Source organism: Salmo trutta, chromosome 24 (genome assembly GCF_901001165.1).
Source record: "Salmo trutta chromosome 24, fSalTru1.1, whole genome shotgun sequence".
Taxonomy (NCBI): Eukaryota; Metazoa; Chordata; class Actinopteri; order Salmoniformes; family Salmonidae; genus Salmo; species Salmo trutta.
In genome coordinates, this window is record NC_042980.1 from 26,616,129 (window position 1) to 26,642,923 (window position 26,795).

A 26,795-nucleotide genomic window follows, 5' to 3' on the forward strand; every position below is an offset into this window, starting at 1 on the left:
TAATGTCCTAGGTGTGTAATCTGATGAAGATCATCAAAGGTTAGTGCTGCATTTAGCTGTGGTTTGGGTTTTTGTGACATTATATGCTAGCTTGAAAAATGGGTGTCTGATTATTTCTGGCTGGGTACTCTGCTGACATAATCTAATGTTTTGCTTTCGTTGTAAAGCCTTTTTGAAATCGGACAGTGTGGTTAGATTAACGAGAGTCTTGTCTTTAAAATGGTGTAAAATAGTCATATGTTTGAGAAATTGAAGTAATAGCATTTCTAAGGTATTTGAATAACGCGGCACAGGATTCCACTGGCTGTTACGTAGTTGGGACGATTTCGTCCCGGCGACCCTAGAGAAGTTAAATACAAGTAAAACTAAATGCATGCCCTTCAACCGATCGCTGCCTGCACCTGCCCGCCCGTCCAGCATCACTACTCTGGATGGTTCTGACTTAGAATATGTGGACAACTACAAATACCTAGATGTCTGGTTAGACTGTAAACTCTCCTTCCAGACTCACATAAAACATCTCCAATCCAAAGTTACATCTAGAATTGGCTTCCTATTTTGCAACAAAGCATCCTTCACTCATGCTGCCAAACATACCCTCGTAAAACTGACCATCCTACCGATCCTCGACTTTGGCGATGTCATTTACAAAATAGCCTCCAACACCCTACTCAACAAATTGGATGCAGTCTATCACAGTGCCATCCGTTTTGTCACCAAAGTCCAATATACTGCCCACCACTGCGACCTGTACGCTCTCGTTGGCTGGCCCTCGCTTCATACTCGTCGCCAAACCCACTGGCTCCAGTTCATCTACAAGACCCTGCTAGGTAAAGTCCCGCCTTATCCCTGCTAGCTGGTCACCATAGCTGCACCCACCCGTAGCGCGCGTTCCAGCAGGTATATCTCACTTGTTACCCCCAAAGCCAATTCCTCCTTTGGCCGCCTCTCCTTCCAGTTCTCTGCTGCCAATGACTGGAACGAACTACAAAAATCTCTGAAACTGGAAACACTTATCTCCCTCACTAGCTTTAAGCACCAGCTGTCAGAGCAGCTCACAGATCACTGCACCTGTACATAGCCAATCTAGAAATAGCCCAAACAACTACCTCTTCCCCTACTGTATTTATTTATTTATTTTGCTCCTTTGCACCCCAGTATTTCTACTTTGCACACTCATCTACTGTCAAATCTACCATTCCAGTGTTTTAATTGCTATATTGTATTTACTTTGCCACCATGGCCAATTTATTGCCTTTACCTCCCTTATCTCACCTCATTTGCTCACATTGTATATAGACTTATTTTTCTACTGTATTATTGACTGTATGTTTGTTTTACTCCATGTGCAATTCTGTGTTGTTATTTGTGTCGAACTGCTTTGCTTTATCTTGGCCAGATCGCAGTTGTAAATGAGAACTTGTTCTCAACTTGCCTGCCTGGTTAAATAAAGATGAAATATATATTTTTTAAAAACAACTGAAAGAGTACCAGATGAGAGTACACACTAGAAAAAGGCTAACATACTGTTGATACAGAGAGCGAGTAAACCTGTTTGTTACCTACAGTAGATGTACTGTAGTTGTCAATGACATCAAATTCCTGATTGGAGTACCAGAAGTGAGTACACATGGAAAAAAGGCTAACATATAGTATTGTAAACACCTTTCTGTTGCTACTTTTAGTAGGTGGTGTTGTTAATGATATCAGTGTTTTACTCAACAGCTGTTCCTCCAGGCTATACTCATCCATTGTATACATAGAGCTGTCGAAGAGAGAAACACACTGGCACACTGTTACAACCTGTCTTTGGATCACACTGACTAGTGTTTGCATGTGTTCTCCATTACAGACACCTGAGGTTCAATATACATTATGTCAGCATTCTGAGGAGTAGCAGACAGATTTTAAAGAGACATTTATATCTTGAGGGCCAAGCGCCAGTCTCGTGAATGGAGTTGGCCCGATACTCTTGAAAACCAACCTCTTTCTCAGCATTTCTCTCTCCCTCACTCTTTCTTGCACTCTTGCTCTCTCTGCACCCCTCTCTCTCTCTGCCTCTGTCTCTCTCTCGCTCTCTGCATCACTCACCCCCATTCTTTTTAACTTATCATACCCTCTTTTCCAACACCCCCACTCCTCCTCCATCCCTCCCTCCCTCCCCCTCTCTTTCTTTCTCTATTTCCCTGGCTGCTTCACTATGTTGTTCCGCCCACACCTGTCTAGCCCGCGTGGAACAGCCATCCTATGACTGTTCTATTCTGCAGTACTGCTGCTTTCCTTGCATGCTCATGACACACTCACTCCTGTACTGCAGTGGCTGCCGGATGCCTGTGCTGTGTGTGTGTGTGTGTGTGTGTGTGTGTGTGTGTGTGTGTCTGTGTGTGTGTGTGCGTGTGTGTGCATGCATGGGTGTGTGTGTGTGTGTGTGTGTGTGCGTGCGTGCGTGCATGCGTGGGTGTATGTGTGTTTGTGTGTGTATGTGTGCAGCCCTATATCCCCAGACTGAATCACTGACTATCTAAGATGAATCAGCCAATTATGCGCTATGAGTGTTCAGGTTTTCACGCCAGCTGTCACAACTTATACTTTTCTCTCTCAGTTCACCTCAGTCACAGCCAGTTGTCGCAACTACTACCTTTCTCTCTCAGTTCACCTCAGTCACAGCCAGCTGTCGCAACTACTACCTTTCTCTCTCAGTTCACCTCAGTCACAGCCAGCTGTCGCAACTACTACCTTTCTCTCTCAGTTTACCTCAGTCACAGCCAGCTGTCGCAACTACTACCTTTCTCTCTCAGTTCACCTCAGTCACAGCCAGCTGTCGCAACTACTACCTTTCTCTCTCAGTTCACCTCAGTCACAGCCAGCTGTCACAACTACTACCTTTCTCTCTCAGTTTACCTCAGTCACAGCCAGCTGTCGCAACTACTACCTTTCTCTCTCAGTTCACCTCAGTCACAGCCAGCTGTCGCAACTACTACCTTTCTCTCTCAGTTCACCTCAGTCACAGCCAGCTGTCGCAACTACTACCTTTCTCTCTCAGTTCACCTCAGTCACAGCCAGCTGTCACAACTACTACCTTTCTCTCTCAGTTCACCTCAGTCACAGCCAGCTGTCGCAACTACTACCTTTCTCTCTCAGTTCACCTCAGTCACAGCCAGCTGTCACAACTACTACCTTTCTCTCTCAGTTCACCTCAGTCACAGCCAGCTGTCACAACTACTACCTTTCTCTCTCAGTTCACCACGGTCACAGTCACAGAGCATATCTAGTCATCCAACTTCACCTTGGTGCCATAACTCCTTCCCAAAAACGGTTGGTCTAGATACTGTAATGTTGGTGTAGATTTTAGCCCTGGCAGACTCTATGTCAATCTAAACACGTATTGGTTACTCAATAACTGTTACTGCTTGACCAAATAAATATAAAATAAAACCTGATAGACTTAATAAAAGTTAATTGAAAAAAGAATATGCCATGATTTCTACGTTTGCAGTGTGTTATGGTATTATAGCTGTTTTCTTTTCCACTCTTAGTGAGGCAACTAGATAGGGTCGGCAGATGTGTGTGGTGTTGTGGCCTAGTTAAGTTGGGCTCTCAGCAACAACTAATCTGGACATATTCATTATGATGAGAACTCCAGTGAGTATGCATTACACATGGCAAATACACTTGAAACTTGGTTTCTCTTTGTGGGATATATTATTGGTGTGTTTGTCTGTTTCTTTCCCAGTCCCATTGAGGCTATAATTGAGGACCAGATGCTGTGTTGTGGCATAGTTTTCCTGTGTTTTATATTCCCACACTATGAGGTTGGAATAATACTGTGAAATTGTGAAAATTATGATAATGCCCATTTAGTGTAAGGGCTCTTTGTAAAGATCGCTAGACATTTCAGCCTGCTTTGGTGGGATGGAGTTTTGGCCTGCCTGGTGACATCAACAGGTGGTAAATGAGGCCTAATAGATCAATAAGAAAGACAGTTCCCAACCTCACTAGTTTTCAATTTTCCCCTCTCCACTCATACCACTCCCAGAAAGTTTTAATTGAAAACAATCACAGTAAGGTACCTAATTGTTACCCAGAAATGATTTGATATTGAGATAAAAATGGATGCATTGGATCTTTAAAGACAGGCTTAATCTGGAGTGGCCTGGCCTTTGGGTCTGTTTTTACTCCACTATGTTTTCTTCAGAAACCAAATATCATCCTGTTAAGTGTTAAGAAACACCCACTAAATGAATCATAGCTAATTAAAATGAATTGCACACTGGAAGGAAACCTCTGAAACAAGGACAGAAAGACATTGTATACGTCCCAAACGGCACCCTATTCCTTATATAGAGCACTACTTTTGACCAGAGTCCTAATGGCCCTGGTGAAAAGTAGTGCACTCTACAGAGAATAGGGTGCCGTTTGGGACGCAGGTATCACCTCTCGTTTTCCAGCCTCCTCCACTTATCTTGTTACCTTTAACTCTTCTAATGCTCTCCTTGGCCTTGGTAATCATGTTAATGTAGGAGGCAAAGCACCAACACACAACATTAAGCAACCTTCACACTGACAATACCCAGCAGCAGTACTACTACTAGCAGACATGGGTTCAACTACTATTGGAAACTTTCAAATACTTTAAGTGTTTGCTTTAGCCTGCCTGGCTGCTTTGCTTTCATCTCGGTTATATGTATCTGTCTCTTCAATTTAGCCCAAAATGGTTGAGGAAAAGAGGTTAAGGTATCATCAAGAGGTACTGACCATTATATTAATGTCTGTCTTCTCTCTTCCCTGAAGCTTAACTGTACTCATTTAATATTGGTCCGACTTCAAACATACACTTCTTATGATATTCTCTCCCCTTCTCTCTAAGTTTCTTCAACTACCAGTAACCAATCTGTTAATGTTTAATTTATATTGCAAAATACTGCATCGAAAGGCTCTTTAACAAAGTAAGGAAAAAAACTGAATATATAAATATTTTATAAACCTGTCAGTTTGCCTATGGGTTTAACCTCAAGCATAACTACTCAATTAAAATGATTCATTAAATATAAAATAAATACATATTTATTTTATAGAGGCTGCTGGACACATTAATCAGAAGCCCTTAACTAATATGAGTCATTTCTAAGGTTGTATCCCAAATGGCACCCTATTCCCTATAAAGTGTTAACTATGAAGGGTTTAGGGTACCATTTCAGACGCAACTAAACCTCCGGCTCATAAAATGTTCTACAGATGTAGAATCGAATCTTCATTTGATCACCCTGTTGCAGGAGAACATTTCTGCAATGTAAGAAATGTAAAACTTGTAGTGTATTTGAGGTTTAAAAAGGCTTCTGAAGTTTGTGATTTCCACTTTGAAATTTCAGACTTGATGTATCAACCCCTACAAAAATGTCCATGAATTATAATCCACATAATAATTTATATTTCCTGTTGCTGCAAGATTATTTTTCTGCTGTAGCAAACTGCTCCAATTCAGATCCTACATCTGTAATTGAGGACGTTAAGTACCACATACTTTGACTTGAATGCTCTTTTACAGTCATAATATAAGGGCTAACTAAGCTTGTATAGAAACGTAATAGGCCTAAACTCAATTTCTAAATCTGTGTATTCAGGGTCAAAAATGTACTTAAAAGGTAGCAAGGCTTGATGTGAAATACAATAACATTCCACTAAAAACCTAACCAACATCAGAGATAGCTACCACACTGTCAGGCGACAATGTATCTTAAACATATAATAAATTGGGTTTAAAGATGGTGGCAATTCTAAATTCCTTTCCATTTAAGCAATAAAATAATCTGTCAGAACAGTTTACTCTTAATATTTCAAGATGTTTTCATTGTTTTCTAGAGCTTTGGTGACCGTAACTGTGCTGCTGGCAATTATTTCATTTTTTTTTTTTAATTGTCGATGTTTACTGACACCGGTCATATTCATCAGTAATTCTGCTCTCTTGCACACTCAGACAAGTGTTCTGAAATCAGAGTAGATAGCCAGAGTGAATTTACGAACGCACCCCTAGTGAGTGCATTTTATTTACTGTGCGGAGTGCTCACTATACGGTTACCTAGCGACAGGCCTTCCTGAATACAGAACAGTACTGTATATTTAACAGCTGTTTGCTCATTCTATTGTAGAAATATATCGCTCCTTAGCTGGAAACAAAAGCTCTGTGACTGCATCCCAAATTGCACCCTACTCACTATATACTGCACCATAGGGCTCTGATCAAAAGTAGTGTACTAGGCAGGGAATTGGGTGCCATTTGGGACAGACTCTATGAGAAATTGTTCCTCACTTGAAACTCCATTAGAATCTCATCATGGAGGTGCTCCGGCGTCCGTAGGCGTCTGCTCCTCTCCTCTCCTCTCCTCTCCTCTCCCCTCTGGCTCCAGGATTGGATTACACAGAGACGCTATTACAGCTACAGCTACAGCACTCCGAATAATACAAGGTCTTAAATTACACTCCTCAGTTTTACACTCACTGCAGCAGCAGGATGGGATGGAGAGGCATTGGTGCTTTAATGAGCCCTGCTTGAGACATAAGTCTTTCTTGCACTGCATAAGCAACAAAGCAGACAACCACCAGAGTGACAGTACTAAGAGGAGATGAGGCTTTAATGTAACACCATCAAAAGAAAGTACAGTGTGAGTAATCATGTTTCCTTTAAGCCACTTTGTTATCTAATCCAAGAGGGCATCCGAAATAGCACCATATTCCCTTTATACTGCACCTTTTTCAAAACAGGGCCCATAGGGCTCTGGCCAAAAGTAGTGCACTATATTTGGATTAGGGTGCCATTTGGGAGACAGACCAAGGCTTACTTAAAGCACTTTCTATTTCCTCCAATGTGTGATGACGAGTGCACAGGAAATCCCAATGCACAATACCTTCAATGTACTGGGCCAAAATAATTCCTGTGTGTTATGACCAACAAAAGAATAACAAGAACAGGTCTGCTGTGCCTTTATACAGTACAGAGAGTGGCATAGGTTTGACAGAGGATTAAGGTATAATTTAATATTAAATGTGTCAGGGTTAGTGAAACAGGGCCAAATCGATCTGACACTTCAACAGGGCCTTCTCTTTAGGTTAACAGAGTGATGAGTGGCTTCAGAGTAGGGTTGAATAGAGGGAACTGGGTTAAATCATATCCAACTTTATTTGTCACATGCGCCAAATACAACAAGTGTAGACCTTACCATGAAATGCATACTTACAAGCCCTTAACCAACAGTGCAGTTCAAGAAGATTTAAGAAAATATTTACCAAATAAAAAGTAACACAATTAAAAGCATGACGTGAAATGGAAGTGTTAAATGATATGCCTCTCTAAATCTGGTTTCTCTATGGCCTTCTCTCTGCTATCTACATGATCAATCATCAACGCTCAGGTTGGGGACAGACAGCGCATCTTAGTAGGCTAAGATGTATCTATCATCTTATCATCTTTCTTGTCACAGGTAGGCCTACATTTGCTGCAGCATAGCCTATGCTACAGTAGGATAATATAAGGACTGAATGCACATCGAATATACGCATCTCCATCTGTCACTTCATTTTTTTATTGTAAAGATACTTTTTTTATATTTGCAGCTGCAGAGTTTTAAAACAACCTATCACTTGAATATCATTGCTTCAACTCAGTGCGTACTTGAGCACTCTGTCTTTCTCTCTCTCCATCAACTCCATTCAAATTGAATCCAAAATAGATAATCCTGTTCAAGATTTAGATATATATTATATATGTAAACAGAGCATCGCATGTTTTCTCCCATCTTCATGGTTTGAACGAGGTGCGTAATTCCAGTCCGTATAATACAATACACTACATTAATCCAGTACACACTCAAAAATATTGGCCTACTGAAGCTTGTTTCATTTATTTACCCAAGACAGAATAGCTACTTCTATGGCCTTTTATGTTTTTCTGTCGTGCGTAATGTGCCGTAGCCTATATATTTAATTTTTTCTTTATTTAAGCAGGGAGTCACCATAGGCTATGTACTGGATGGTGGCACAATCATTTGGGCTTTTTTGGGCTCGGGCTCATAAAACGTCTTTAATGTAGGGCTCATAAAATGTCCATAATGTTTGGCTCGTCAGGCTCAGGTAGCTGTCACATCAGCTTTCGCATTGGCTCCTCCTCCTGTCCAGCTCAGGCATTCGGCGTCACCGGCCTTCTAGCTGTTGCCAAGCCTGCTGCTGGCAAATGCCCTTCACTCATCAACCCCGGACTTGTCTCATCATCATTACACACACCTGGTTCCAATCCCCACTCTATCACTGTATATATACTCCCTCTGTTATTTGTATTTGTCGGTCATTGTAAATGTTGCTTGTTTTCCTGAGAGGAATCTCTCCTACTATATCCTGTGTACTTCATTATTTTGCACTTTCGGTTTCGTCCCTCTTTTATATATGGTGCTTTAATAAATTCAGTAGTTCTAAACATGCGATTGCCTCCTGCCTACTCCTCTCTACACTTGTGACAGAATGACCGACCCAAGAGAATAGGAAGAAGCAGGACATCCCGACCTCTGCGCTATAGGAGCAAATCTCTTATACCACGACTCGTGCCTGGAGCACCTACGAGGTGCTCCGGACCGTACGCCATCTGCAGGCTACACCACCACCTTCCCAGCTCCCCGCGGTTGGTCCAGCCACCCCACCACCATCTACATCACCTGATCCGAACAGCAACGTCCACCTGCTCCTCCTGGAGTGGTTTGACGGCACCCCAGCTCAATGTAGCGGGTTTCTCCTGCAGTGTGACCTCTGAGAGGTACAAGGTGGCCTTGGTGCTGACAGGCCGGGCTCTGGAGTTTGCGCACGCCATCTGGGAGAGGGACGGTCCAGAAGTGCAGTCCTATGAGAGCTTCACCCAACTCTTCCGTGCCGTTTTCGACCACCCTACAGAGGGCCGAGAGGGAGGTGAGCGTCTCCTCCGTCTACGCCAGGAGTCCAGGACAGCGTCTGCGTCCACTGGCTGGAACGACTAGCCCAGTCGACGGTTTTCCGCAGCGGGCTACAGGCGGACGTCCAGACCCGAGCTGGCCTGTTGCAATGAGGACCTCAAGCTGGACCAGCTCATTGCCACGGCCATCCGCCAGGATAATCTCCTGCGTTCCCGTTGTCTCCCATCCCGGGGGTTCGGGTCTCTCCCAGAAACCTCCAGCGAAACTGAGCCCATGGAGGTGGGCATGATGCACCTTCCCCCAGAGGAAAGTCAACGCCGCCGTCAACAGGGTCTCTGCTCCTACTGCGGGGAGTCGGACCACCCCTGGAACACCTGTCGCAGAAGGAGAACCAGGCGAGGAAGCGACAGGCCGAGGAGTGCTCCTGCACTGCCCCAGGTAGGCGTGGACGTGCCTTGCTCCTCTCTGTCCACCCAGCCCGTCCTCCTTCCGGTCACCTTCCTGGACTATCCTGGCCCCCCACTGAGTCCTGCCCTAGTGGACTCAAGTTCTGCAGGCAATTTCTTAGACTAGTCAGTGGCCTTATCATTATGCATTCCTTTAGTCCCTTTACAACCCCCTATCCCAGTCCATGCCCTAGACAACCGTCCTCTAGGAACTGGACTGGTGTGCCAGACCACGATTCCCATTTCCCTCACAGTTGCTCATAACCACAATGAACGCATAACTTTCCTCATCTTAGACTCTCCTCCACACTCCGTAGTTTTAGGTTTCCCCTGGTTACAGTTGCATAACCCCAGGATATCGTGGACAGAGGATGCATATCCCACGGTAGTTATTGGGGTCAAATTTGTCTCCACTTTTGTGGATTGGGGTGATCAGTCCTTGGTTCCAAATATTGGGGAAGATGCCAGAGCTAAGGATGTTAAAGAGTTTAAGTATAGCAAATTGGAATTTGTTGTCTGTATATTTTATCATGTCATTGAGGATACCATCAACACCACAGATCTTTTTGGGTTGGAGGGTTTTTATTTTGTCTTGAAGTTCATTCATGGTGATTGGATAATCCAGTGGGCTCTGGTAGTCTTTAATAGTTGATTCTAAGATTTGTATTTGATCATGTATATGTTTTTGCTGTTTGTTCTTTGTTATAGAGCCAAAACAATTGGAGAAGTGGTTTACCCATACATTTCCATTTTGGATAGATAATTCCTTGTTTGTTTAGTGTCTTAGAATTGTCCCGGAAGTGGTTAGTCTATGGATTCTTTAATTATATTGAGCTGATTTCTGATGTGCTGTTCCTCCTTTTTCCGTAGTGTATTTCTGTATTGTTTTAGTGTTTCACCATAGTGAAGGTGTAGACTCAGGTTTTCTAGGGCTCTATGGTTTTGGTTGGACAGGTTTCTCAATTTCTTCCTTATGTTTTTGCATTCTTCATCAAACCATTTGCCATTGTTCATTTTCTTTGGTTTTCTGTTTGAAATGGTTAGATTTGATTGGGAAGCTATCAAAGGTCAAATATATATTTTAGATTTTCTACTGCCAAGTTTACACCTTCACTATTACAGTGGAACGTTTTGTCCAGGAAATGGTCTAAAAGGGACTGAATTTGTTGTTGCCTAATTGCTTTTTGGTAGGTTTCCACACTACATTCCTTCCATCTATAGAATTTCTTAATATTACTCAGTTCCTTTGGCTTTGATGCCTCATGACTGAGTATTACTCTGTTCAAGTAGGCTGTGATTTTGCTGTGATCTGATAGGGGTGTCAGTGGGCTGACTGTGATCGCACTGAGAGACTCTGGGTTGAGGTCAGTGATAACGTAGTCTATAGTACTACTGCCAAGAGATGAGCTATAGGTGTACCTACCATAGGAGTCCCCTCAAAGCCTACCATTGACTATGTACATACCCAGCATGCGACAGAGCTGCAGGCGTTGTGACCCGTTTTTGTTGGTTATGTTGTCATAGTTGTGCCTCGAGGGGCATATGGGGGAGGGAATGCTGTCAACTCCAGGCAGGTGTTTGTCCCCCTGTGTGCTGAGGGTGTCAGGTTCGTGTCTGGTTTTGGCATTTACAGTTGAAGTCGGAAGTTTACATACAAGATGGCGTAGCAGTCGGACGTGTGTTTTTGTCTTCTCCCTTGTAAACATCGTTAACTAGCTACTAGTTAGCCATGGCCCGCTAGCTGTCTAAAGTACATCGGACTGTTAGCGTAAGAGGCCCATCGGACAAATTCTTTGGCCACTATACCCACCATACAGAGCCCTGCTGATCCGTCGTCTGAACCGGAACCCCAACAGAAGCTAGCCAGCTAACTAGCTACTAGCTGTAGTCAGCTAGCCACTGCTAGTGGTCATCAGCCACCTCTAGCACGGACAACTCTTGCCAGTCTGCACAGCACGACAAACAGAGCAAATCGGACAAATTTTTCTCCATATCTCCAGATTCCTACCGCAAGCTCTGAACCTTTTTTTTCTTCACCTGGATCATCGCAGCTAGCTAGCTGCTATTCGAGTGGCCACTCCTGGCTAACGTCACTGTCCCGAAGCAAGAATCAATTAGCCTGGAGCTAGCCTTGCTAGGCCCATCTCCCGGCTAGCCAAAGAGGTCCATCAGCCACTACTTGGGCTACAATACCTCTTTTTGCCAACTGGCTTGGACCCCCGCCGACTCATCACGATTGGACCACCAATATGATTCGCCAAATGGGGTTTTTCTCAACTGGCTCCGCCGTCGCTTCGTCGCCTGAAATCCCATCCGCTAGCATGCTAGCCGTGGCCTGCTAGCTGTCCAGAGCACATCGGACTGTTAGCTTAAGAGGCCCACCGGACAAATTCTTTGGCCACTATACCTATTCTGCCAATTGGCCTGGTTTACCACACGGAGCCCTGCTGATCCGTCTGCCGAAGTAATAGCACGAGGGGGCCACAACAGACTTTCTTCCGTTGCGACGTCCCTCCAAGGCCCTTCTGTTAGCTTGCTAGCCCTGGCCCGCAAGCTGCCTGAAGCCACTCACTGGACTCCTATGATCACTCGGCTACACATGCCTCTCGCTAACGTCAATATGCCTTGTCCATTGCTGTTTTGGTTAGTATTTCTTACCTTATTTCACTGTAGAGCCTCTTGCTCAAAATGCCTTATTTAAGACTTTAGTTCCACCTACCACACATGTGGTGACATCACCTGGTTTAAATGATATTTCTAGGGACAATATCTCTTTCATCGTCACCCTCACTGTATCCACATCCTACCATATCTTTGTCTGTACATTATGCCTTGAATCTATTCTACCGAGCCCAGATATCTGCTCCTATTACTCTCTGTTCTGAACGTACTAGACAACCAGTTATTTTAGCCTTTAGCCGTACCCTTACCCTACACCTCCTCTGTTCCTCTGGCGATGTGGAGGTTAATCCAGGCCCTGCAGTGCCTAGCTCCACTTCCATTCCCCAGGCGCTATCATTTGTTGACTTCTGTAACTGTAAAAGCCTTGGTTTCATGCATGTTAACATTAGAAGCCTCCTCCCTAAGTTTATTTTATTCACTGCCCTAGCACACTCTGCCAACCCGGATGTTCTAGTCGTGTCTGAATCCTGGCTCAGAAATTTCCATCCCTATCTAGAACATTTTCCGACAAGATAGAACTGCCAAAGGGGGCGGTGTTGCAATCTACTGCAGAGAGAGCCTGCAGAGTTCTGTCTTACTATCCAGGTCTGTACCCAAACAATTCAAGCTTCTACTTTTAAAAATCCACCTTTCTAGAAACAAGTCTCTCACCGTTGCCACTTGCTATAGACCACCCTCTGCCCCCAGCTGTGCCCTGGACACCATATGTGAACTGATTGCCCCCCCATCTATCTTCAGAGCTCGTGCTGCTAGGTGACCTAAACTGGGACATGCGTAACACCCCGGCTATCCTACAATCTAAGCTTGATGCCCTCAATCTCTCACAAATTATCAATGAACCCAGCAGGTACAACCCCAAATCTGAAACATGGGCACCCTCATAGATATCATCCTAACCAACTTGCCCTCCAAATATACCTCTGCTGTTTTCAACACAGATCTCAGCGATTACTGCCTCATTGCCTGCATCCGTAACGGACCTGCGGTCAAACGACCACTCCCCATCACTATCAAACGCTCCCTAAAACACTTCAGTGAGCAGGCCTTCCTAATCGACCTGGCCCGGGTATCCTGGAAGGATATTGACCTCATCCCGTCAGTAGAGGATGCCTGGTCATTCTTTAAAAGTGCCTTCCTCACTATCTTAAATAAGCATGCCCCTTTCAAAAAATGTAGAACCAGGAACAGATATAGCCCTTGGTTCTCTCCAGACCTGACTGCCCTTGACCAGCACAAAAACATCCTGTGGCATTCTGCATTAGCATCGAATAGCCCCGTGAAATGCAACTTTTCAGGGAAGTTAGGAACAAATATACACAGGCAGTTAGGAAAGCTAAGGCTAGCTTTTTCAAGCAGAAATTTGCATCCTGTCGCACAAACTCAAAAAAGTTCTGGGACACTAAAGTCCACGGAGAATAAGAGCACCTCATCCCAGCTACCCACTGCACTGAGGCTAGGAAACACTGTCACCACCGATAAATCCACTATAATTGAGAATTTCATTAAGCATTTTTCTACAGCTGGCCATGCTTTCCACCTGGCTACACCAACCCCGGCCAACAGCACTGCACTCCCCACAGCAACTCGCCCAAGCCTCCCCCATTTCTCCTTCACCCAAATCCAGATAGCTGATGTTCTTAAAGAACTGCAAAACCTGGACCCCTACAAATCAGCCGGGCTAGACAATCTGGACCCTCTCTTTTTAAAATTATCTCCCGAAATTGTTGCAGCCCCTATTACTAGCCTGTTCAACTTCTCTTTTGTATCGTCTGAGATTCCCAAAGATTGGAAAGCTGCCACGGCCATCCCCCTCTTCAATGAGGGAGACACTCTAGACCCAAATTGTTACAGACCTATATCTATCCTACCCTGCCTTTCTAAGGTCTTCGAAAGCCAAGACAACAAACAGATTACCAAACATTTCGAATCCCACCGTACCTTCTGCGCTATGCAATCTGGTTTCAGAGCTGGTCATGGGTGCACCTCAGCCACGCTCAAGGTCCTAAACGATATCATAACCGCCATCGATAAGAGACATTACTGTGAAGCCGTATTCATCGACCTGGCCAAGGCTTTCGACTCTGTCAATCACCACATTCTTATCGGCAGACTCAACAGCCTTGGTTTCTCAAATGATTGCCTCGCCTGGTTCACCAACTACTTCTCTGATAGAGTTCAGTGTGTCAAATCGGAGGGCCTGTTGTCCGGACCTCTGGCAGTCTCTATACGGGTGCCACAGGGTTCAATTCTTGGGCCGACTCTCTTCTCTGTATACATCAATGATGTCACTCTCGCTGCTGGTGAGTCTCTGATACACCTCTACGCAGACGACACCATTCTGTATACTTCTGGCGCCCTCCTTTGGAAACTGTTAACTAACCTCCAGACGAGCTTCAATGCCATACAACTCTCCTTCTGTGGCCTCCAACTGCTCTTAAATGCAAGTTAAACTAAATGCATGCTCTTCAACCGATCACTGCCCGCCCGTCCAGCATCACTACTCTGGACGGTTCTGATTTAGAATATGTGGACAACTACAAATACCTAGGTGTCTGGCTAGACTGTAAACTTTCCTTCCAGACTCACATTAAGCATCTCCAATCCAAAATTAAATCGAGAATCAGCTTCCTATTTCGCAACAAGGCATCCTTCACTTATGCTGCCAAACATACCCTCGTAAAACTGACCATCCTACCGATCCTTGACTTCGGCGATGTCATCTTTAAAATAGCCTCCAACACTCAACTCAACAAATTGGATGCAGTCTATCACAGTGCCATCCGTTTTGTCACCAACGCCCCATATATTACCCACCACTGCGACCTGTACGCTGTCGCTGGCTGGCCATCGCTTCATACTCGTCGCAAAACCCACTGGCCGCAGGTCATCTACAAGTCTCTGCTAGGTAAAGCCCTAGGTGCTGCTATAGGCCCTCCTTGGTTCGTGACAGAAGCACCATATCATCAGCAAACAGCAGACATTTGACTTCAGATTCTAGTAGGGTGATGCCGGGTGCTGCAGACTGTTCTAGTGCCCTCGCCAATTCGTTGATATTCAGTTGAAATCGGAAGTTTACATACACCTTAGCCAAATACATTTAAACTCAGTTTTTCACAATTCCTGACATTTAATCCTAGTAAAAATTCAGTTTCAGGTCAGTTAAGATCACCACTTTATTTTCAGAATGTGAAATGTCAGAATAATAGTAGAGAATTATTTACTTCCGCTTTTATTTCTTTCATCACATTCCCAGTGGGTCAGAAATGTACATATACTCAATTAGTATTTGGTAGCATTGCCTTTAAATTGTTTAACTTGGGTCAGACTTTTCGGGTAGCCTTCTACAAGCTTCTCACAATAAGTTTGGTGAATTTTGGCCCATTCCTCCTGACAGAGCTGGTCTAACTGAGTCAGGTTTGTAGGCCTCCTTGCTCACACATGCTTTTTCAGTTCTGCCAACAAATGTTCTATGGGATTGAGGTCAGGGCTTTGTGATGGCCAGGGCTTTGTGATGGCCACTCCAATACCTTGACTTTGTTGTCCTTAAGCCATTTTACCACAACTTTGGAAGTATGCTTGGGGTCATTGTCCATTTGGAAGACCCATTTGTGACCAAGCTTTAACTTCCTGACTGATGTCTTGAGATGTTGCTTCAATATATCCACATAATTTTCCTGCCTCATGATGTCATCTTTTGTGACGTGCTCCAGTCCCTCCTGCAGCAAAGCACCCCCAAAACATGATGCTGCCACCCAGTGCTTCATGGTTGGGATTGTGTTTATTCGGCTTGCAAGCCTCCCCTTTTTCCTCCAAACATAACAATGGTCATTATGGCCAAACAGTTCTATTTTTGTTTCATCAGACCAGAGGACATTTCTCCAAAAAGCACAATCTTTGTCCCCATGTGCAGTTGCAAACCGTACTCTGGCTTTTCTATGGCGGTTTTGGAGCAGTGGCTTCTTCCTTGCTGAGCGGCCTTTCAGGTTATGCTGATATAGGACTTGTTTTACTTTGGATATAGATACTTTTGTACCTGTTTCCTCCAGCATCTTCACAAGGTCCTTTGCTGTTGTTCTGGGATTGATTTGCACTTTTCGCAACAAAGTATGTTCATCTCTAAGAGACAGAACGTCTCTCCTTCCTGAGCGGTATGACGGCTGCGTGGTCCCATGGTGTTTATACTTGCGTACTACTGTTTGTACAGATGAACGTGGTACCTTCAGGCGTTTGGAAATTGCTCCCAAGGATGAACCAGACTTGTGGAGGTCTACAATTCTTTTTCTGAGGACTTGGCTGATTTCTTTTGATTTTCCCATTATGTCAAGCAAAGAGGCACTGAGTTTGAAGGTAGGCCTTGAAATACATCCACAGGTACACCTCCAATTGACTCAAATGATGTCAATTAGCCTATCAGAAGCTTCTAAAGCCATTACATAATTTTCTGGAATTTTCCAAGCTGTTTAAAGGCACAGTCAACTTAGTGTGTGTAAACTTCTGACCCACTGTAATTGTGATACAGTGAAATAATCTGTCTGTAAACAATTGTTGGAAAAATAATTTGTGTCATGTACAAAGTAGATGTCCTAACCGACTTGCCAAAACTATAGTTTGTTAAGAAGAAATTTGTGGAGTGGTTGAAAAACAAGTTTTAATGACCCCAACCTAAGTGTATGTAAACTTCCGACTTCAACTGTACGTATGACATTTGAAATGTCTTTATTCTTTTGGAACTTCTTTGAGTGTAATGTTTCCTGTTCATTTTTATTGTTTATTTCACTTTTGTATATTATCTACTTCACTTGCTTTGGCAATGTTAACAAATGTTTCCCATGCCAATAAAGCTCCTTGAATTTAATCAAATTGAAGGACACCTTCATTCCCTCTAACAATGACATTATCTCTAGCTATGTGCTCCTCAAACATCCAGGAGCTTTCAGTGGGTTAGTGATTGTAATGTTGAGGTTGTGGACTTTTGTTTATTATCTATTTCACTTGCTTTGGCAATGTAAACATATGTTTTCCATGCCAATAAAGCCCTTGAATTGAAATTGAATTGAAATTGGTTCCAACAATTGTTCCTGTTTGGCAACAATCTAGATCAAAGGACAGAACAGAAGACAAACAACAAACACTGGGGTTAAAATCCCCAATGCTGAGTCCGAAATGGCACTATATTCCAGTGTACTACTTTTGTCCAGAGCCCTATGGGCCCTGGACAAAAGTAATGTACTTTATATGGCATAGGATGCCATTGGGGATAAACCCTGTGTCTTGTTTCATCGCTTTGAGGAAACCTTTCCTCAATTACTTTTCACAGTGGGACCCTTCTATCAGACTGGGCTCTCTGCCACCCCAATATCATTAATTTCCCGTTATAATACCTTAATCAAGGCCAGCAGAGGGAAACAACATGACAATACAGGAAGTAATTATCACTTCCCTATGGGGGAGAACAGACCACAACAGACTGGCCACACAGTTGGTCATCTCGGCATCCAGAACCAAATCTCCTGTGTTCTGGACAGTTCGTAGATGATCATGTTTTGTCTGTCATGGGATACTACATAGTAGGCTATGTTTGGTTGTGTCCACCTGTACTATTTGGTCTACAACACTTTTCCATTGGGGTACTACAGAAGCCCTGTTTATACCTGCTGCTAACATGCGTCCTTCGTCCTCATCTTGTGCTGATCTTGCCCGTTTACACTTATAAGATCTGATCACAAACAGTTCATAATGCATCTTTTAATCATCTACACCTGTCTAAAAATGTGGGCACGATCAGAATGTGGACAAGATCAGGACAAAGGATGCATGCTAGAACCAGGTATAAACAAGGCTAGACTACCACAGTCTGGTCACACAGTAGGGCACACGGTGGTTGTCTAAACTAAAAATATCCTCCTGCACTGTCGGGTACAACATAGCTCAAACAGTCACACAGAAGGCTATATACGGTCCAGTGGAGGCTCCTCAGAGGAGGAAGGGGAGGACCAAAATGTTATCCTTTTTAGATAAAACTATATTAAATATATTCATGTCATCAAATATTTGATTAAATAACACTTTTTTGCAATGAAGGTCTACAGTATTGTCTGGGGTAGCACCATTGTGCAGCTAGAGGACATCTAGCTTGTGTCCTCCTCTGGCTATATTGACTTCAATACAAAACCTAGGAGGCTCTTAGGCCTCACCCCCTTCCATAGACATACATGGTAATTATAACCACTTCCGGAGGATATCCTCCAACCAATCAAAGCTTTTGCAGTATGAACTGACATGGTGTCCATCCAATTATAGAATTAGGATCAGAGAATTAACCTATTGAGTTGTATTGGGATTGTGCCACAGATTAAGTGAAAAGTGATAGTTGAGCATTTTTGGGATATTATTCAATTTAAATTATTTTTTCAAATTACAGGACACTGAGGAGGTATATTATAAATAGTTTTCTTGGTTTTAGAACTTTAGAACTTTTTTGTGTCCAGTTAGTGCAATTTATAGAAATGTTCCTTGCTAACTCCAGTAGCTAGATAGCTACCAGCGCGGGTGTGCAGTTTTCTGCGGCAGAATGGTAGAACGGCCAACGCTGCCCTAAAATATTGTGGACTTTTTGTTGAAGAACCCCTTTCATTCTCTTGGGTACACAGAAAAGGTGCGAATTAAAAGCGAGGGTCGACCTTTGCCTGAGATCAGTTTCATGAAGAAGGATGAAAGGTGAGGGTGTTCAATAACAAAGTATAGCTGGTTAACAGGGAGCCTTGCATCAAGCCGCCTGTATTGCTGGCCTGCATTCATTTTTAGGCATGCAATAATTTGCTTTTAGAGGACACAAGGACTCGGTCGAAAAGCATTAAATATTTATGGCAATTTAGCTAGCTAGCTTGCACTTGCTAGCTAATTTGCCCTATTTAGCTAGCTTGCTGTTGCTAGCTAATTTGTCCTGGGATATAAACATTGAGTTGTTATTTTACCTGAAATGCACAAGGTCCTCTACTCCGACAATTAATCCACACATAAAACGGTCAACCGAATCGTTTCTAGTCATCTCTCCTCCTTCCAGGCTTTTTCTTCTCTAGACTTTATATTGCAATTGGCAACTTTCAGAAATTAGGTGCATTACCGCCACCGACCTCGTTCGCCTTTCAGTCACCCACGTGGGTATAACCAATGAGGAGATGGCACGTGGGTACCTGCTTCTACAAACCAATGAGGAGATGGGAGGGGCAGGACTTGCAGCACGATCTTCATCACAAATAGAACTGACTTCTATTTTAGCCCTTGGCAACGCAGACACTCGCTGGCGCGCGCGAGCAGTGTAGGTGCAATAATTGAATAATATAGATTTCTAAATTTATTTTGCAACGCTCGCAGATGCGACGCGAGCGGTGTAGTCAGGGTATTATACGGAACCCAAAGCGGCTGCGCGCATGCGCCATCGTGCATACATGTATTTTGTCCCCCCACACCAAACGCGATCACGACACGCAGGTTAAAATATCAAAACAAACTCTGAACCAATTACATTAATTTGGGGACAGGTTGAAAAGCATTAAACATTTATGGCAATTTAGCTAGCTAGCTTGCACTTGCTAGCTAATTTGTCCTATTTAGCTAGCTTGCTGTTGCTAGCTAATTTGTCCTGAGATATAAACATTAAGTTGTTATTTTACCTGAAATGTACAAGGTCCTCTACTCCGACAATAATCCACACATAAAATGGTCAACCGAATTGTTTCTAGTCATCTCTCCTCCATCCAGGCCTTTTCTTCTCTTGACTCTATATTGCGATTGGCAACTTTCATAAATTAGGTGTATTATCGCCACTGACCTCGTTCGTCTTTCAGTCACCCACGTGGGTATAACCAATGAGGAGATTGGCACGTGGGTATCTGCTTCTATAAACCAATGAGGAGATGGGAGAGGCAGGACTTGCAGCGCGATCTGCATCCCAAATAGAACTGAGTTCTATTTTAGCCCTTGGCAACGCAGACGCTCGTTGGCACGCGCGAGCACTGTGGGTGCAACAATTGAATAATATAGATTTCTAAATGTATTTTGAGCATGCGATGCGAGCGGTGTAGTCAGCCTGTTAGGCTTCCCACTTTCCTCCGCTGGTTATTTATTTAGCAAAGATGATAACACATAATCACTCCGGAGAGACACAAGCAAAAACTCATGATATAAATGTTGTAGCAGCCTAGGCTACACCTAAACATTAGAAATCTGACATGCTGTATGGGATGAAAACGAGACCATTTTTCAGTCTGATCAACTATAGGCTACTAATAAGAGCAGCTGCATACAGTCTATGCGCCCTGTCCATCTGGTCAGGGTAAACTAATTGGTAACGTTATGTATTTGTAGTCCATTTGTGTGTCAGGAGAAAATGTGATCAAATTTAGTTTATATTCAAAATTGGGCTGGCTAGCCTGCCTACACATTTTTAATCCATAATGATTAACTGGAATGAATGAATGAATCAACATAATAGTGATGACTGATGTGAGTAAATGTTTTGTAAGCACTACAGTTGCATAAGCCTGCATGATGCAAACAACATAAAGCAAGCTCAGCCCTGTGAGTTATATTGTCTATCAGTTGTTGTCTATGTGTCTGGGTAGAGGAAATCCCCCTCCTAATATAGTCTAAATATAATTTATATGAACAAATATAAGGTAGCTGCAGTTTGACAGGGTTTTCATCCCCCCAGGGCCAGGAGTTTTTTCAGGATTTAAAAAAAATCATGTGACCTGATTAGGAAAAACTGGTTCCATCATAGCCCATATAAAACCTTTTAACAACTGATTAAATCACTGGCATACCTTATAGGGTCCAGACTTTTCCTAGTTAGGTTAACATATAAGGAAAAACTCCAGGCCCCAGGGGGTAATGATTGCCCCACTGCTCTGGGACCTATGGTGCCACCAGTCTGCTTGCAGTTGTCAGTTATCGTCAGGTATGTGGATGATCAGGGCTTTATTCAGTAACGTTTCTTGGGATACTTTGATGTTTCAAGTGGGCGAGACGTGCAGTCTGTGTTTGACTATGAATTTTGAGATGTCTGAGTTTAAGTTCATAGAGAAACTTGTTGTCCAAACCAACGATGGCGCAACTGTAATGGAATGTATCTGCTATTTGTATTTACCGCTAAGTCCCCTCCTGCTCCCTGATTAAGAGGGGATGACCACTCCACTCCACGACCTTTGTCAACTTTCTCCTGACATGAACTGAAGCCCTGTCTCATGTGCCCACTCATCCACTGGCACATTGAATGTTTCCCCTCCAAGCACTGTGAGTACCCCTATCAATTTTCTTTCATTACTGTATGTAGAGTCAATCACATACACAATCACATTATTACACATCAATGATTTTACTCCTTGCTTGGACTAACTCATTCTTAGCTCTTTTGTCTAACTGTGTAGAGTGTTGTGTTATTGTTTTTTGTCTTCCCAGTCAAATCCTGTCCTGCACTGGTCAAGCCTCTGAATGCCTCATTACCTCATTCAATCACTGCTGTGATCCCTTTTCCACACAGTGTAAATAGCCCTCTCATTCCCATTCCCCATAATATTGTACCATAAATGTATTTATTAAATGCTTTAGGTTGAAATAATTTGTCTTTGACGACTTTTGAAACACACTTTGTCATCTCTGTGTGTTACGCACCTATACAGTTGGTCTCCCATCCTCCTCAATTTTTCAAGTCACCAGCCTCTACTGATTCGCTTGTGTCTAAACTAAAACTACCCATCTGTACTGTCAGGCACAACAGAGTATGGGCTATTATAGATTACAACAGTCTCTCTATAATAGCCCATACTGTGGTCTACCTTGTCAAAAAAGATCCACCTTTCCAGTACTAGTCTGGTCTGCACTACAAAACAACTTCAAATCATTTAGTACACAATGTGTCGTCAGCTGTGTTCGAACCCCTTTCAGGATTGGCCATTGATTGATTGGAAGGGGAATACAGACTTGTAAGAAGATTGGAGGCACAACTATTATACTACAGCAGCCATTGTAAACAAATATGTCCTCTTAGCTTGACCCAAAGGATATACAGTACATTACATACAGTACATTATTATTTTTTACTTCTTTATTATTCAAAATCTCAGAGCTATTTATATACAGTATGTCTGACTTAATTAGGCTGAAGATATGCCTTCACTTATGTTTAAAGGGATAGTTCACCCAAATGACACATTGTTTTCCTTACCCTGTAAGCAGTCTATGGATAAGGTATGACAGCAATCCATTCTAATGTTTTAGCATTTGTGGCACAAATCCCATTCAAGTTATGGTACTGATATTATCACTTTTCGCACATCATGTTCAAATCATCTATAAGTTACTTTGTTGAGCTTCACATTTAACTTTAGATACTTTAGGATGATGTGGACATGATGCGCAAAAAATGCTAATACTGGTACCATGACTTGAATGGGATTTGCCAGGGAAACTAAACCAAATAATGGATTGCTGTCATACCATAGACTGCTTACATGGTAAGGAAACCAATGTGTCATTTTGTAATTTGGATGAACTATCCCTTTAAGTAAGAAGTCTCTTTCATGGGGTTGATCCTGTTCTAATGTAATATTTTATCTGAATGCTTTTCACTACTACTCTATACTGTATGAATAATTTTATCAGAACTTTCTCCTGAATGTATTAGTACATTTTTCTACAAAATAAACATACATACTGTACATATTCACACATTATCACACTGTCTCTCTTCCAGAGGGTGTCTTGTTCTGTACTTACATCTGAGTTGAAGCGTAGTTGACAGATGTTACAGGAAATCACTTGTTTTTTCTTCAGAGGGATGGGGACCCCAAATGTGTGGTTTATTACAGCTTTCTGCACGGGATCCATCTGGAAGACAAGAAGACAGGAGTGCAACTGTTAAGTGTCGAACCGACACTGGGGAGATAGAGAGAGGGGCAGAGAGAGAGATATAGAGAGCTCTCTTCCATCTAACTAACACATTAGCTGGTTTCCACAGACTAGCAGCACCCCAAGATCAGTGGAGAGTGAACACCTTGAAGGAGGACAGATAGTAGCCTGGTCGTGTTCACTGCCCAGTGACGCTCATCTACAGAGAAAGGTGTTAAAGACAAACAGTGCCTTCGGAAAGTATTCAGACCCCTTGACATTTTCCACATTTTGTTACATTACAGCCTTATTCTAAAATTAATTAAATAAAAACAACTCCTCAGCAATCTACACACAATACCCCATAATAAAAAAACGTATTTGTATTTTTTTTAGCAAATGTATTAAAAATAAAAACAGAAATAACTTTTTTACATAAGTATTCAGAACCTTTGCTATGAGACTAGAAATTGACCTCAGGTGCATCTTGCATTCCATTGATCATCCTTGAGATGTTTCTACAACTTGTTTAGATTCCACCTGTGGTAAATTCGATTGATTGGACATGATTTGGAAAGGCACACACCTGAATATTATAAGGTCCCACAGTTGACAGTGTATGTCAAAGCAAAAACCCAACCATGAGGTCGAAGGAGCTCCGAGACAGGATTGTGTCGAGGCACAGATCTGGGGAAGGGTACTAACACATTTCTGCTGCATTGAAAGTCCCCAAGAACACAGTGGCCTCCATCATTCGTAAATGGAAGAAGTTTGGAAACACCAAGACTCTTCCTAGAGCTGGCCGCCCGGCCAGACTGAGCAATCATGGGAGAAGGGCCATGGTCAGTGAGGACTAAAATGGTCCTCCCACACAGACAGTGTGGTGAAGAAGGTGCAACAGCGCCTATTCAACCTCAGGAGGCTGAATACATTTGGCGTGTCACCTAAAACCATCACACACTTTTACAGATGCACAATTGAGAGCATACTTTAGGGCTGTATCACCGCCTGGTACGGCAGGACACCTACAGCACCCGATGTCACAGGAAGGCCAAGAAGATCATCAAGAACAACAACCACCCAAGCCACTGCCTTTTCACCCCGCTACCACCCAGAAGGCGAGGTCAGTACAGGTGCATCAAAGCTGGGACCAAGAGACTGAAAAACAGCTTCTATCTCAAGGCCATCAGACTGTTAAACAGCCATCACTAACATAGAGAGGCTGCTGCCTACATACAGACTTGAAATCATTGGCCACTTTAATAAATGGATCACTAGTCACTTTAATAATGCCACTTTAATAATGTTTACATATCTTGCATTACTCATCTCATATGTACAGTATATACTGTATTTTATACCATCTATTGCATCTTGCCTATGCCGCTCTGTCATTGCTCATCCATATACTTATATATTCTTATTCCATTCCCTTACTTAGATTTGTGTGTAGTAGGTAGTTGTTGTGGAATTGTTAGATTACATGTTAGATATTGCTGCACTCAGAACTAGAAGCAAAAGCATTTTGCTACACTCGCAATAACATCTGCTAACAATGTGTATGTGACCAATAACATTTTATTTTATTTGACCAAGAACCTGATGGTCACTCTGGCAGAGCTCTAGAGTTCCTCTGTGGAGATGGGAGAAACTTCCAGAAGGACAACCATCTCTGCAGCACTCCACCAATAAGGCCTTTATGGTAGACTGTCCAGATGGAAGCCAGTCCTCAGTAAAAGGCACATGACAGCCCGCTTGGAGTTTGCCAAAAAGGCATCTAAAGGACTCTCAGACCATGAGAAACAAGATTCTCTGGTCTGATGAAACCAAGATTGAACTCTTTGGCCTGAACGCCAAGCGTCACATATGGAGGAAACCTGGCACCATCTCTACGGTGAAGAATGGTGGTGGCAGCATCATGCTGTGGGGATGCTCAGGACCTCAGACTGGGGCGAAGGTTCACCTTAAACAGGACAACAACCCAAAGCACACAGTCAAGACAACGCTAGAGTGGCTTCGGGACAAATCTGAATGTCCTTGAGTGGCCCAGCCAGAGCCCGGACTTGAACGTGATGTGCAAATATGCAAACATTTCTAAAAACCTGTTTTTGCTTCGTCATTATCGGGTATTGTGTGTAGCTTGATGAGGGGGAAAAAACTATTTGTGGAAAAAGTCAAGGGGTCTGAATACTTTCCAAATGCACTGTATTTGATGCTCTCTCTCCTACCTCTTGCTATCTCACATAGAATATTATGAAATCTGGATTACACAGAAGAGAGAACAGATACAAAAATCTGTCGAGATGCAAGTCGTTCTTGGCCAGAGAGTCAGCTATTCTACCATTCTATCTATGCCATTAGTTATTCTATCCAATTAGAGACATGAAAAGACATGAGCCAGGCAGGGGCTAAATCCATTATATAGTGGAAGAAACACAAAGTACCTGAGGAACTTCCTGGAGTTCATGAGGGATTTCCAGTTTGGAGAGAGAGAAAGAGCATGTTGCATGTAGGGTCTGAGCTATATGCACCCTATTCTCTCTCCAGGGTCAGAAATACACCTGCTTTTGATTCCTCTGAGTAGATCAAAGCTAATTGTTTGCCTGCTGTTTGTATGCCTGCTTGTATACCTTCCAGCTGAGCATTTTTTATGCATTCGCATATTGCCTATATGAGCCCAAGCCCGATTAAAATTTTTTAAAAGTATAATAATAATGATTGTGCCATTTTACAATACGTAGCCTAATAGCCTACCGCATATGTCAGAAAAAACATTTAAAAAAACCTGATTTGAGATGTCTTTGGTACATAATTGGTCTAGCCTATATGTCAAAATTAAACAAAATCTAGTAATCGCCTTTCAATCAATCAATCAAATGTATTTATGAAGCCCTTTTTACATCAGCCAATGTCACAAAGTGCTGTATAGAAACCCAGCCTAAAACCCCAAACAGCAAGCAATGCAGAAGCCTTTGAGTGTGGACTGTATTATTATGCATACTGGGTGGACTGGGACTGGTTACCTTATGCTATGCTCCAAACTTTCTATCCATGAGTCTGGGAGAGAACGTATAGGCCTAGGCGATGCTGTTGGTTCATTGATTGTGCAGGTCGCCTTACGGATTTAGCCTACAATTATAGTGAATTTGTATTTGATTTTGAATAGCCAATTAATAGGGCATTTTTATATTTTCATAATTAATAGGCTGACACATTACCTTTAGCTACAGAATATCTCACCTCTGTGCGTTCAATCTCCTCTCTCTCATTCATTCCTTTCTCGAGCGTGCAAAGATAGGGGCCAGTTTAATAAAATATGTTTGGTTGTGATTTTTTTTGTATTGATGTTCCCAAACAGATTTCACTTAGTTTCCCAAAGTAAGCACTGGGTAGCTGCAGGAACAGGGTTGGAGAGCACATGCCATACAGAGTTGGGTGGAATATCACCTGTTGCACAGCGAGAGGCTGCATGCTCCTCAAAAAGTGGTTGATGCGTGAAGTGAAATAAGTGTTTTTATAAGCCCAGACATTTCTATATGCAATCCTGTGTGAAAGTAGAGTTTTGATGGTTGCCACTAAAAAGAGGAGGATCCCAGCTCTTACTATATTTATTGCTCAGCTGCTCAGGTATAAAACCGGAGTAGCCTAACAGGCATGATTTAAACTGCGGGAAAGTGGCCTCCATTAGCTATACAAGTGCATAAGGATGACATGTCTTTTTCCCCCTGCCCCGTTCCTACCCATTTGAAAATGACCATTCTAAATCGAAAACAAATGTTATGTATTAGTGAAGACATGATTAAATTGAGAATACTCTGATGGGTGGAAATATGATCACTTCATGAGAGAA

At 42.9% G+C, this 26,795-nt stretch overlaps 1 protein-coding gene across 3 annotated transcripts in view; it reads right to left on the reverse strand.

The window, feature by feature from the left end:
- The window catches only part of LOC115161000 (zinc finger protein 385B), a 176,863-nt gene that overhangs the window by 20,407 nt on the left and 129,661 nt on the right, over positions 1 to 26,795 (reverse strand). For all 3 annotated transcript variants that reach the window (XM_029711631.1, XM_029711629.1, XM_029711630.1), the window contains exon 4: positions 22,835 to 22,945. In XM_029711631.1, the coding sequence (XP_029567491.1) occupies positions 22,835 to 22,945 (111 nt within the window). The remainder of the gene's footprint in view (positions 1 to 22,834; positions 22,946 to 26,795) is intronic.